At 53.9% G+C, this 12,030-nt stretch overlaps 1 protein-coding gene across 2 annotated transcripts in view; it reads right to left on the bottom strand.

Annotated features, from left to right (window-relative positions):
• ACBD3 (acyl-CoA binding domain containing 3) overlaps positions 1 to 11,010 on the bottom strand; it is a 32,057-nt gene extending 21,047 nt beyond the window's left edge. For both annotated transcript variants that reach the window (XM_044291588.1, XM_044291587.1), the window contains exon 1: positions 10,739 to 11,010. In XM_044291588.1, the coding sequence (XP_044147523.1) occupies positions 10,739 to 10,946 (208 nt within the window). In that variant the 5' untranslated portion in view covers positions 10,947 to 11,010. The remainder of the gene's footprint in view (positions 1 to 10,738) is intronic.
• Between the last annotated feature and the right edge of the window lie 1,020 nt (positions 11,011 to 12,030).

Here is a 12,030-nt window from a genome sequence, read left to right on the forward strand (position 1 = left end):
TGATCCCGGGCAAAAAATAAAAGCAAGGGAGAAATAGCCCCCCGCCGCGTCCCAGAGGCAAGCACTCATCCCGCTTTCCACCACAATGGCTCCAGCTGCAGTCAGATATCTGAATGAAAGAAGAGACAAGGATAAATCCCCCCGGACAGATGGGTGCAGCAGCCGCCCCCCGTCCTCGTCTAGCTGGCTGCAGTCACTTATGTCGGGAAAGATGCCACTTATACACGCTGGACTAGGCCGCTCCGCATCTAGGTTAATGTAAAAGGAGATTTAAAATAAATACCGCCACATAAGGATCCTGGATCCATCCACAAGTGACACGGGGGGAAGTAATATGGGAGACAAAAGGGAAAAGTATCAGTGCCAGGAGGGCGGCAAAACATATAAATCACCCAGAAGAGTCCAGAGTGTCCGCTGATTGTCAACTACAGGACCTGGTCTCACTAAGGGAATACATTACTGATCCTGTATTATACTCCAGAGCTGCACTCCCTATTCTGTGCCCCCCACATAACGGCGTCCTCCACAGACACCCCCCCCCACACAACGGCGTCCTCCACAGACACCCCCCCCCACACAACGGCGTCCTCCACAGACCCCCCCCCCCCCCCACACAACGGCGTCCTCCACAGACCCCCCCCCCACAACGGCGTCCTCCACAGACCCCCCCCCCACACAACGGCGTCCTCCACAGACCCCCCCGCCCCCCACACAACGGCGTCCTCCACAGACCCCCCCCCCCCCCCACACAACGGCGTCCTCCACAGACCCCCCCCCCCCCACACAACGGCGTCCTCCACAGACCCCCCCCACACAACGGCGTCCTCCACAGACGCCCCCCCCACACAACGGCGTCCTCCACAGACGCCCCCCCCACACAACGGCGTCCTCCACAGACCCCCCACACACAACGGCGTCCTCCACAGACCCCCCCCACACAACGGCGTCCTCCACGGACCCCCCCCACACAACGGCGTCCTCCACGGACCCCCCCCACACAACGGCGTCCTCCACGGACCCCCCCCACACAACGGCGTCCTCCACGGACCCCCCCCACACAACGGCGTCCTCCACGGACCCCCCCACACAACGGCGTCCTCCACGGACCCCCCCCCACACAACGGCGTCCTCCACAGACCCCCCCCACGCAACGGCGTCCTCCACAGACCCCCCCCACGCAACGGCGTCCTCCACAGACCCCCCACGCAACAGCGTCCTCCACAGACCCCCCACGCAACAGCGTCCTCCACAGACCCCCCACACAACAGCGTCCTCCACAGACCCCCCACACAACAGCGTCCTCCACAGACCCCCCACACAACAGCATCCTCCACACAACAGCATCCTCCACACAACAGCGTCCTCCACAGACCCCCCCCCCATAACAGCGTCCTCCACAGACCCCCCCCCCCATAACAGCGTCCTCCACAGACCCCCCCCCATAACAGCGTCCTCCACAGATCCCCCCCCATAACAGCGTCCTCCACAGATCCCCCCCCATAACAGCGTCCTCCACAGATCCCCCCCCATAACAGCGTCCTCCACAGATCCCCCCCCCATAACAGCGTCCTCCACAGATCCCCCACATAACAGCGCCCTCCACAGATCCCCCACATAACAGCGCCCTCCACAGATCCCCCACATAACAGCGTCCTCCACAGATCCCCCACATAACAGCGTCATCCACAGATCCCCCACATAACAGCGTCATCCACAGATCCCCCACATAACAGCGTCATCCACAGATCCCCAACAACAGTGCATCATCCACAGATCCCCCATAACTATGTCATACCCAGCCGCGTCAGCGGCTCATATGGGAAAATCCAAGCAAATAGACCTTTAGCACAATTCCCTTAAAATATCGCATCACATATCGTTATCGCAATTTTTAGGGCCCTAATCGCAATCGCACAAAATTCCCATATCGTGCAGCCCTACTGTGTACACACATTACATATCCTGTATTATACTCCAGAGCTGCACTCACTATTCTGCTGGTGCAGTCACTGTGTACATACATTACATTACTTATCCTGTACTGATCCTGAGTTACATCCTGTATTATACCCCAGAGCTGCACTCACTATTCTGCTGGTGGAGTCACTGTGTACATACATTACTTATCCTGTACTGATCCTGAGTTTTACAGCAAGACACGGAGGCTCATATTGCTTTCTCCTTCTTTACTGTCCACCAATAGCAGCAAAGAGAAAAAATTTACATACAGGAAGTAACCAATGTCCCTCCCTCTGGCCCCTATAATAGGCCGCTCTTCCTCTGGGACTTCCTCTTTCTTTGCTGCTGCCAAGCTAAGTACACCTATAGATTCTTTTGTGTGTTCTATATGGTTTGTGTTTATGTTTATCCTGTGCGCTGCTCCAACCTAGGGTGACTAACCCTTACTAGCAGCGCTCCCTTGGGGCTTCTGCCCTCTTATTGTCTTTACAGGTTGTTCTATTCCCCTTTGAGTTTAGTTAGTATTTCTATATAGCGCTTCCCTGCGTTCCATATTACTTTCTGCTGCGTTGTTCCCGATTCGCGGCGGGGGGGGGGACTGCTCATTGCGGTGTTACCTCCGTTTTACCTGCTCGGTCCTTGCGCTCCCCCAGCGTTCGGGGGCGAGGCCTCTTCCCCTCGCTTCTGCGGCGCCATTCCTGTGAGCGCCTTCAGTAGCTCTGCCGGCCGCGAGATCTCGCGAGATCTCGGCGGCCATTTTGGTGTCGTTTGTACCGCGATTCGCAGGCTTTTTGTTTGGCGTCCGGTTCCCTCTGCGCTTCCGGCCACTGTGTGTCATTCCGGCGCCTGCGCTCTGCTCCGGTCGGCTGCTCAGGCGCTCCTACTGCGTAGTTTAGGCTATTTACCCTGCGATTTGTCGGGTGCATTTTGTGCTAGCCCCTGTGTTCCTTCTATTGCCTGGTTATATTTGGGGTATCATGTCTAACCCTCTGCCTAATCCTCACACAAATGTTCTCCCCTCCTCCCCTGAGGGTCAGGACAGCAATGAGGTGGACGCACAGGCGCTTGCCCTGCAGCGCTCTGTGTCTGAGTCCATCATGGCAGCCACAGGCTCCATGTCGACTATATTGTCACATAGCATTACCCAGGCACTATCCGCCCAGCCTGCCTAGAATGTCCTTGCAAGACCCTATTGTTACACCGCAGCCTACCTTTAATGAACCTCCTGTGCCACAGGAGACTTTGACTGGTGCGCATCCTGCCACCCAAGAGATCGTGCATAGTTCACGAAAAAGGGCCTCTTCACGCCAGGCAGAACGGGCGCGAACATGGAAGTGCGCTAGAGCACAATCACCTGATATGTCTGACTCGGATAGAGCATCAGACGAGGGGGCTATTGCGGATTTTGACTACGTGTCAGAGGAGGATTTTGCTCCCCCAGTTCAGGGCCCCTCAGTATCCGCTACTGCGGCCTCCGCTGCCGAGGACGTAGCGTCCTCATCTAATCTTAACAGATCAGAGGACTCCGCTGGATTCTGCAGGCGAATCAAGGTTCGACCCTGAGTCTTTGCACCACCCTCGATCGGCGGAATGGCTTCCCACCGACCACGTGGGGGCTTATTTAGAGCACTGGGTGCGTCACCCTCTGAGCCGTGAATCACGGAACAAACTTAGGGCCGAGTGTCCCAGACCGATAGTCCCTAACAAAGTGTGTGACACCCCTTTTGTAGATCCCAAAATGTCACAATTCCTGGCCAAGACTGGCTGGAACCCAAAAAAGGACCTGGATTCAGCACTACGCAGCTGCCAGGATAAGGTTCTAGATATCTTTGGCCCGCTAGCCAAGATTTTTGTATTAGCCGAATCGGCTAGAAATGAGGGCTCCTCTATGGACCCCGAAGAATTATGGGGCTGGACCCAAAGGGCAATCTGTATTGCCGGTAACGCCAATACTTCCTTGGCAATTGAGAGGCGCAAGGCCATCTTGTTTAAAATAGTCCCCAAATGGGCAAATTTGGCACTTACAGAGGCGGGTAAGGACGCCCAGGGTCTCCTTTTCGGCGACTCCTTTATTGAGGATATGGGCCGATTCGTGGGTACCCTTACCGCGCTTGACAAGGCGCAGGCCTCTATGCGCAGGGTATTCCACGGACGGGTCTCTCATCGGGTCGGCAGTAGTAGAGACCGCCTGTCCGGCCGGGCAAGCTTTCAGGCCCGTGGCGCGAGGGCAACCCCAGCTATCGCAGACCCTTGGGTAAGTCTCCCCCAATTGGGGGATTCTATGGTACCTTGTGTAGGGGGCAGACTCCAACTTTTTTCTCATGTTTGGAGTCTCATCACCTCAGATCCATGGGTATTGACCACGGTCAGGGGCTTTCACATAGAACTCACGGGGTCCCCAGACCTGGTTCCTTGCCCCCCGCCCCTCCCGCTATCACGTCCAGATTGCTCTCTGGTGGACGCGGAGCTATGCTCTCTCAGGCAAAAACAGGCGATGGAATTTGCCCCTCCTTCGGAGTGGGGTGTGATCAGCAATATTTTCCTCGTCCAGAAAAATGGGGGTCAGATGAGACCGGTCATCAACTTTCGCGCTCTGAATACGGTGGTACGCTACCGTCATTTCAGGATGGAGGGGACCCACCTCCTTCAGGACCTGTTAGTTCCTGGGGACTGGATGGTAAAGCTGGATCTAAAAGATGCTTATCTGATGGTCCCAGTGGCCACTTGTTCCAGGGATCTGCTCCGGTTCTGGTGGAGAGGAGAGATCTGGTGGTTCACTTGTCTCCCATTCGGGCTGTCTTCAGCTCCTTGGTGGTTCACCAAGCTGCTACGACCAGTCGTGTCATGGTTGAGGACTCGGGGCGTATGCCTCATCATTTACCTGGACGACATCCTCCTGATGCACGAGTCCAGGGTGGGTTTGTTGGAACATCTCCAGTGGACAGCGGACCTGCTGTCAGATCTCGGTTTCCTCCTCAACAAGGAGAAGTCATGCCTCATCCCATCTCAGCGGATGGAGTTCTTGGGCTTCACGGTGGATTCGCTTTCGGAGTCCCTTAGTCTTCCGATGCAGAATTTGCGTATGGTTCGCAAGGGGTTGAAACATGCCCTCACCATTCCCCACCTCTCGTTACGTCTCCTGGCTCGCATCTTCGGGCTGTTAGCTTCATCGATCCAGGCAGTGTTTCCGGCTCCGTTGCACTACCGTGCTCTCCAGCGATTGAAGATCGCCCATCTTCGGACCGGTGCCTCCTTTGCGGACGCGGTGGTTTTTGGACTCGGAAGCCCGAGAGGAGTTGGGCTGGTGGATTGCCAATCTGGAGGCTTGGAACGGCAGAGCGATCTTCGGATTTCTGCCGGAACTGACCATCAAGTCAGATGCGAGTCTCCAGGGCTGGGGTGCCCATTGCAATGGAGCTTCCACGGGGGGAGCCTGGTCGGAGGAGGAATCCCTCCTCCACATCAATGCTTTGGAACTCCTAGCTGGCTTGTTTGCAGTGAGGAGCTTCTCCAACGGGATCGCCAACGCGTACATCAGGCTGCGGATGGACAATGTCTCGGCGGTTCGGTATGTCAACCGATTGGGGGGTACTCACTCGGTTACCTTGGCTCGGTTGGCCAAGGAATTTTGGTCGTTGTGCCTGTCCAGGGACATCATGGTGCAGGCGGAATACTTACCGGGGCTGAGCAACGTTCGTGCGGATTGGAACTCGCGCTACCTGTCGGACGGCAGCGATTGGCAGCTGGACCCGGAAGTTTTCTCAGCAATTTCGGACAGGTGGGGACCGATGGCTGTCGATCTCTTTGCCCCTCGGCTCAACAGGCCACTCACCCGGTTTTTCAGCTGGCGTCCAGATCCGGAAGCAGTGGCGGTGGATGCGTTTATCCAGGATTAGGTCGGTATCCCGCCTTTATGCTTTTCCTCCCTTTTCCATGGCTTCTGGCGGACCTGGTGTTGGTGGTTCCGTTCTGGGGGTCTCAGGTCTGGTTCCCTTCGTTGCTGAGGATCCTTGTGGAGATAGCTCTCTTTCTCCCGACCCATCAGGATCTCCTGCGCAACCCTCTGGGTCTGCACGACCCACTTCTCCTCGACGGATCCCTAAGGCTGCTGGCGTGCCGGATCTCCGGACGCCTGGAGATTTCGATGGCATTTCGGAGGCACCTCGACAGTTACTGGACAGCGCATGGGCTCCCGGCACCAGAAAGTCTTACCGGGCTGCCTGGAGAACTTGGGCTAACTGGTGCGTGGGACGGGACTTGGATCCCGTTTAGGCACCTGTAGCTCACCTGTTGCAGTTTCTCACATCACTGTTTGAGGCGGGTAAGGCGTATCGGACCATTAACCTTTTCAGGTCCGCTATTTCATCTACCCATTTAGGTTACGAGGGTGTTCCTGCAGGTCAACGTCCTTCGGTCTCTCGTCTGTTGCGTGAGTCTCGGTTGGCATGTCCTCCTCGACCTTGTTTTTCCACTAGATGGGACGTCTCCCTGGTCCTTTCCTTTTTTTATCTTCTTGGCCGGGGAATTCTGCCCTTTCTCTTAGGCAATTGTCCGCTAAATTTTTAGCATTGTTTTGTCTTATTTCTTGCATGAGGGTCTCGGTTGTTTGGGCCCTTGATTTTGACGCTCGTTCTTTCACCCCGGTTGGGGTTACTTTTAACCTTTTGCGTCGCACCAGGACTAGCATCCGGTTTGTCTCCTATCCCAGTTACACTTCTTCTCCAATTTTGTGTCCTGTGGCTTGCCTTAGGGAATACGAATCCAGGACTAGAGCCCATCGATCTCCCGACACATCTCAGTTGTTCCTTTCTATCCGACATCCGTTTGGACCGGGGTGTCTAGTCCAACGTTGGCGCGTTGGCTTAAGTGGGTCATGTCGCTAGCGGGTATTGACACTTCTGTCTTCACTGCCCTCCTTTGCGGTTTCAGGAGCCAGATTGGAGGACGTGATGCGCTTGGCTGATTGGTCTAATGTTACCACGTTCAGAGAATTTTATTTCCGTCCTCAGGCTAATTTGTTTGTTTCTATTATAGACGGGCTTTGAACTTGCAATATGAGCCTCCGTGTCTTGCTGTAAAACTAAATGATTTTCCTATTTCATGACGTAAAGTCATAGTTTTATTAAAGACACGGAGGCGAGTATTGCCCGCCCTGTTCCCGCCCTTGGGTTTCCTCACGGGTTTTTTGTTACAGGGGTATTTATTATTTGCCTTATTGTATTATAGATCTGTTTAAGATTATTATTATCATTGTCATTATTGTTGTGATTTATCGTTATTTATGGTTATTTTTTAAGATTTATGTTGTTTTCAGTCCTTTAATCCCTAATGTGTCGTTTTCAGTAGAGGGGTTCCGGACGTGATTGGTCGTCACGTGTTTTGTTTCACCTGGACCTATGGTCTGTTCTCTTTTTCAGGTTGAAGGTCTATCCATTCTAGGATGCCGTGCTTTCGGTTGAGGTCTCTACCACAGTTTGGCCAGGTTGGCTAGTTGGATACGCTTCGTTGGCAGTTGGGCTTATTCGTTCCAGTTACAGTGCGGAGTTTCGTTGAGGTGTTCGTGATGTGGGCACCAGGATCAAAGAAAGAGGAAGTCCCAGAGGAAGAGCGGCCTATTATAGGGGCCAGACGGGAGGGACATTGGTTACTTCCTGTATGTAAATTTTTTCTCTTTGCTGCTATTGGTGGACAGTAAAGAAGGAGAAAGCAATACTCGCCTCCGTGTCTTTAATAAAACTATGACTTTACGTCATGAAATAGGAAAATCATTTAGTTACATCCTGTATTATACTCCAGAGCTGCACTCACTATTCTGCTGGTGCAGCTCTGTGTATATACATTACATTACTTATCCTGTACTGATCCTGGGTTACATCCTGTATTATACTCCAGAGCTGCACTCACTATTCTGCTGGTGCAGTCACTGTGTACATACATTACTTATCCTGTACTGATCCTGAGTTACATCCTGTATTATACTCCAGAGCTGCACTCACTATTCTGCTGGTGCAGTCACTGTGTACATACATTACTTATCCTGTACTGATCCCGAGTTACATCCTGTATAATACTCCAGAGCTGCACTCACTATTCTACTGGTGGAGTCACTGTGTACATACATTACTTATCCTGTACTGATCCTGAGTTACATCCTGTATATACTCCAGAGCTGCACTCACTATTCTACTGGTGGAGTCACTGTGTACATACATTACTTATCCTGTACTGATCCTGAGTTACATCCTGTATTATACTCCAGAGCTGCACTCACTATTCTGCTGGTGGAGTCACTGTATTATCAGAGATAGGCCCCATGCACACTGCCGTGTTTCACAGCCGTGTGCGGGCCGTGGAACCGCGGCCTGGATCCCTCCTGAGAGCAGGAGTGCACGGCGTCACTGGTTGCTATGACGCCGTGCGCTCCCTGCTGCCGCCGCAATACAGTAATACACTGGTATGATCTACCTTGCAGTCAATGGAGGGGTTAAGAGCCGGTCCACAAGGGAAGCAGAGCACCACCGGCTCCAGCAGTGCACCCCATAAAGAGCCCCCCCCTCCCCGGCCCAGATCCATGCTCTGGGGGTCAAGTCTAATAATAGTCTGTCCCATCATTTCAGTGGGGGGGGGGCACCCACGATTTCACTGCCCATAGGAGCAGACCCAGATGGGCACACCGATCTGCTCTACTGCACAAAGAAGTTACATGACACCATCTCTGCACCTGTGTCAGTCACACTGCACTTCTAGCATTCTCTTCATGGAGTATTGGGCTGTATCGGTCGGTGCTGCGGTTTCTGTGAGAATCAAATCTGCAAAGATCAAAACACACGAGAGCCCGAAAGAGCAGCGGGATCCCCCCCAGTCTGTATCAGTCTATGTATAGCAGAGTCCGGTCTGCGCAGCACTGCAGAGGATGGTCTGCCCGCTAAAAAACAAACAAATCTGCCAGAAAATACTATTCTTTACACAATGGGATTTCTAAATGTAAATATTATCACATTATAGAAATATTTATAAATAAAAGGTATATTTGTATTCTTATACTGTATACTGGGAATCATGTGGTGTGTACTGGTAATGTGACTCCTGTGTACTGGGAATCCTGTGATGTGTAGTGGGAATCATGTGGTGTGTACTGAAAGTATAAACACTTCATACTGGGAATCTTGTGGCGAGTACTGGGAGTGTGAACCCTGTATACTGGGAAACCTGTGGCGAGTACTGGGAGTGTGAACCCTGTATACTGGGAATCCTGTGGTGTGTACTGGGAATGCCGTGATGTGTACTGGGAGTGTGAATCCTGTTCCCCTGTATACTGGGAATGCTGTAATGTGACTCGTGTACTGGGAATCCTGTGATGTATACTGGGAGTGCAAATCATGTGTACTGGGAATCCTGTGGCGTGTACTGATGAGGTGGCCAAGGTGTGGAGGAATGAGGAAGGAAATGGCAGGATGAATGAGCCAGGCACTACACACTGTCACTAGTAACACAACATAGCAGAGCCGAGCGGCAGACACGTCTATGACGCCGGGCCAGGTGGCGGATTCTAGATTTTCATTGCTGGTAATGGAGCAAATGGAAAGCATGGAGTATCTGTAATACAACTACAACTCCTAGCGTACACTGATCCATAGGATGAGAGTATTACAACATTAGATTGACAACTACTGGTTTAGTGCAATAGTCTGCAACTGGTGGTTCGACAGCTGCTGTGGAACTACAACTCTCAGGCTACCTTGATAACTGGGTATGCTGGGAGTAGTAGTTTCAACACAGCTCAACTGTCCCCAGGAGGCCAGCACCATGGAGTCCTATGTACCTGGATGCAACTCTGCATGGTTCACCATCCCAGGGGGCAGCATTGCAGCATTCATGGACCCCCGGGAGGCAGCGCACAGGGGGGGTTCCATGCCCCGGGAGGCAGCGCACAGGGGGGGTTCCATGCCCCGGGAGGCAGCGCACAGGGGGGTTCCATGCCCCGGGAGGCAGCGCACAGGGGGGGTTCCATGCCCCGGGAGGCAGCGCACAGGGGGGGTTCCATGCCCCGGGAGGCAGCGCACAGGGGGGGTTCCATGCCCCGGGAGGCAGCGCACAGGGGGGGTTCCATGCCCCGGGAGGCAGCGCACAGGGGGGGTTCCATGCCCCGGGAGGCAGCGCACAGGGGGGGTTCCATGCCCCGGGAGGCAGCGCACAGGGGGGGTTCCATGCCCCGGGAGGCAGCGCACAGGGGGGGTTCCATGCCCCGGGAGGCAGCGCACAGGGGGGGTTCCATGCCCCGGGAGGCAGCGCACAGGGGGGGTTCCATGCCCCGGGAGGCAGCGCACAGGGGGGGTTCCATGCCCCGGGAGGCAGCGCACAGGGGGGGTTCCATGCCCCGGGAGGCAGCGCACAGGGGGGGTTCCATGCCCCGGGAGGCAGCGCACAGGGGGGGTTCCATGCCCCGGGAGGCAGCGCACAGGGGGGGTTCCATGCCCCGGGAGGCAGCGCACAGGGGGGGTTCCATGCCCCGGGAGGCAGCGCACAGGGGGGGTTCCATGCCCCGGGAGGCAGCGCACAGGGGGGGTTCCATGCCCCGGGAGGCAGCGCACAGGGGGGGTTCCATGCCCCGGGAGGCAGCGCACACAGGGGGGGGGGGTCCATGCCCCAGGAGGAGGGGTTCACCTACACAGGGGGTAAATAAAAGAAAAAAACACCCCTCTGGACCACCATCCAAGGTCTGCACCAGCAGCAGCACCACCTAGTGGTCAGCGCCGCCAGTGACACAAGTGTCAGTTACCTTTAAAGAACTTGAGGGCCAGACCATAGAGCTCCTCCAGACTGAAGCCCCAGCGCTGCTCCAAGCTCTGGGCCTCCGTGTCATCCTGTGGCGTCGGCTCCTCCATGTCAACCCTTCTCTCCCCAACCGCAGGTTCCTCGGGATCCGGGGTCAGCGTCAAGCCGTCAATGGAGACCTCCAGCCTCTCTGCGCTGCTCACCACCGCCATCCTCCCCCCGCTCACAGCGCCGGCCACGTCCCGACTTCCGGCTCCACTCTCAGAGTGACGCGGGGGCGCGCACGTCACCTCCGCTGGGCTGGCTACCAGCAGGGCGCATGCGCAAAACACAATTTCGTGGCCGCGCAGCCCAGTCGCGTCGGACAGTCAGGGAAGGGAAGTGCGCCCCCGCCAGGTTACCCGGAGAATTACATAGCAGCAGCCTTATAATCATTGCTATTTTTTATTATTTTATTATTAATATATTAATTTTATTTTATTCAGGATGTAACTCAGGATCAGTGCAGGATAAGTAATGTATGTACACAGTGACTGCACCAGCAGAATGAGTGCAGCTCTGGAGTATAATACAGGATGTAACTCAGGATCAGTACAGGATAAGTAATGCATGTACACAGTGACTGCACCAGCAGAATAGTGAGTGCAGCTCTGGAGTATAATACAGGATGTAACTCAGGATCAGTACAGGATAAGTAATGTAATGTATGTACACAGTGACTGCACCAGCAGAATAGTGAGTGCAGCTCTGGGGTATAATACAGGATGTAACTCAGAATCAGTGCAGGATAAGTAATGTAATGTATGTCCACAGTGACTCCACCAGCAGAATGAGTGCAGCTCTGGAGTATAATACAGGATGTAACTCAGGATCAGTACAGGATAAATAATGTATGTACACAGTGACTCCACCAGCAGAATAGCGAGTGCAGCTCTGGAGTATAATACAGGATGTAACTCAGGATCAGTACAGGATAAGTAATGTACGTATGTACACAGTGACTCCACCAGCAGAATAGTGAGTGCAGCTCTGGAGTATAATACAGGATGTAACTCAGGATCAGTACAGGATAAGTAATGTAATGTATGTCCACAGTGACTCCACCAGCAGAATAGTGAGTGCAGCTCTGGAGTATAATACAGGATGTAACTCAGGATCAGTACAGGATAAGTAATGTAATGTATGTACACAGTGACTGTACCAGCAGAATAGTGAGTGCTGCTCTGAAGCATAATACAGGATGTAACTCAGGATCAGTACAGGATAAGTAATGTAATGTATGTACACAGTGACTGC

The sequence above is a fragment of the Bufo gargarizans genome, chromosome 4 (genome assembly GCF_014858855.1).
Source record: "Bufo gargarizans isolate SCDJY-AF-19 chromosome 4, ASM1485885v1, whole genome shotgun sequence".
Lineage (NCBI taxonomy): Eukaryota > Metazoa > Chordata > Amphibia > Anura > Bufonidae > Bufo > Bufo gargarizans.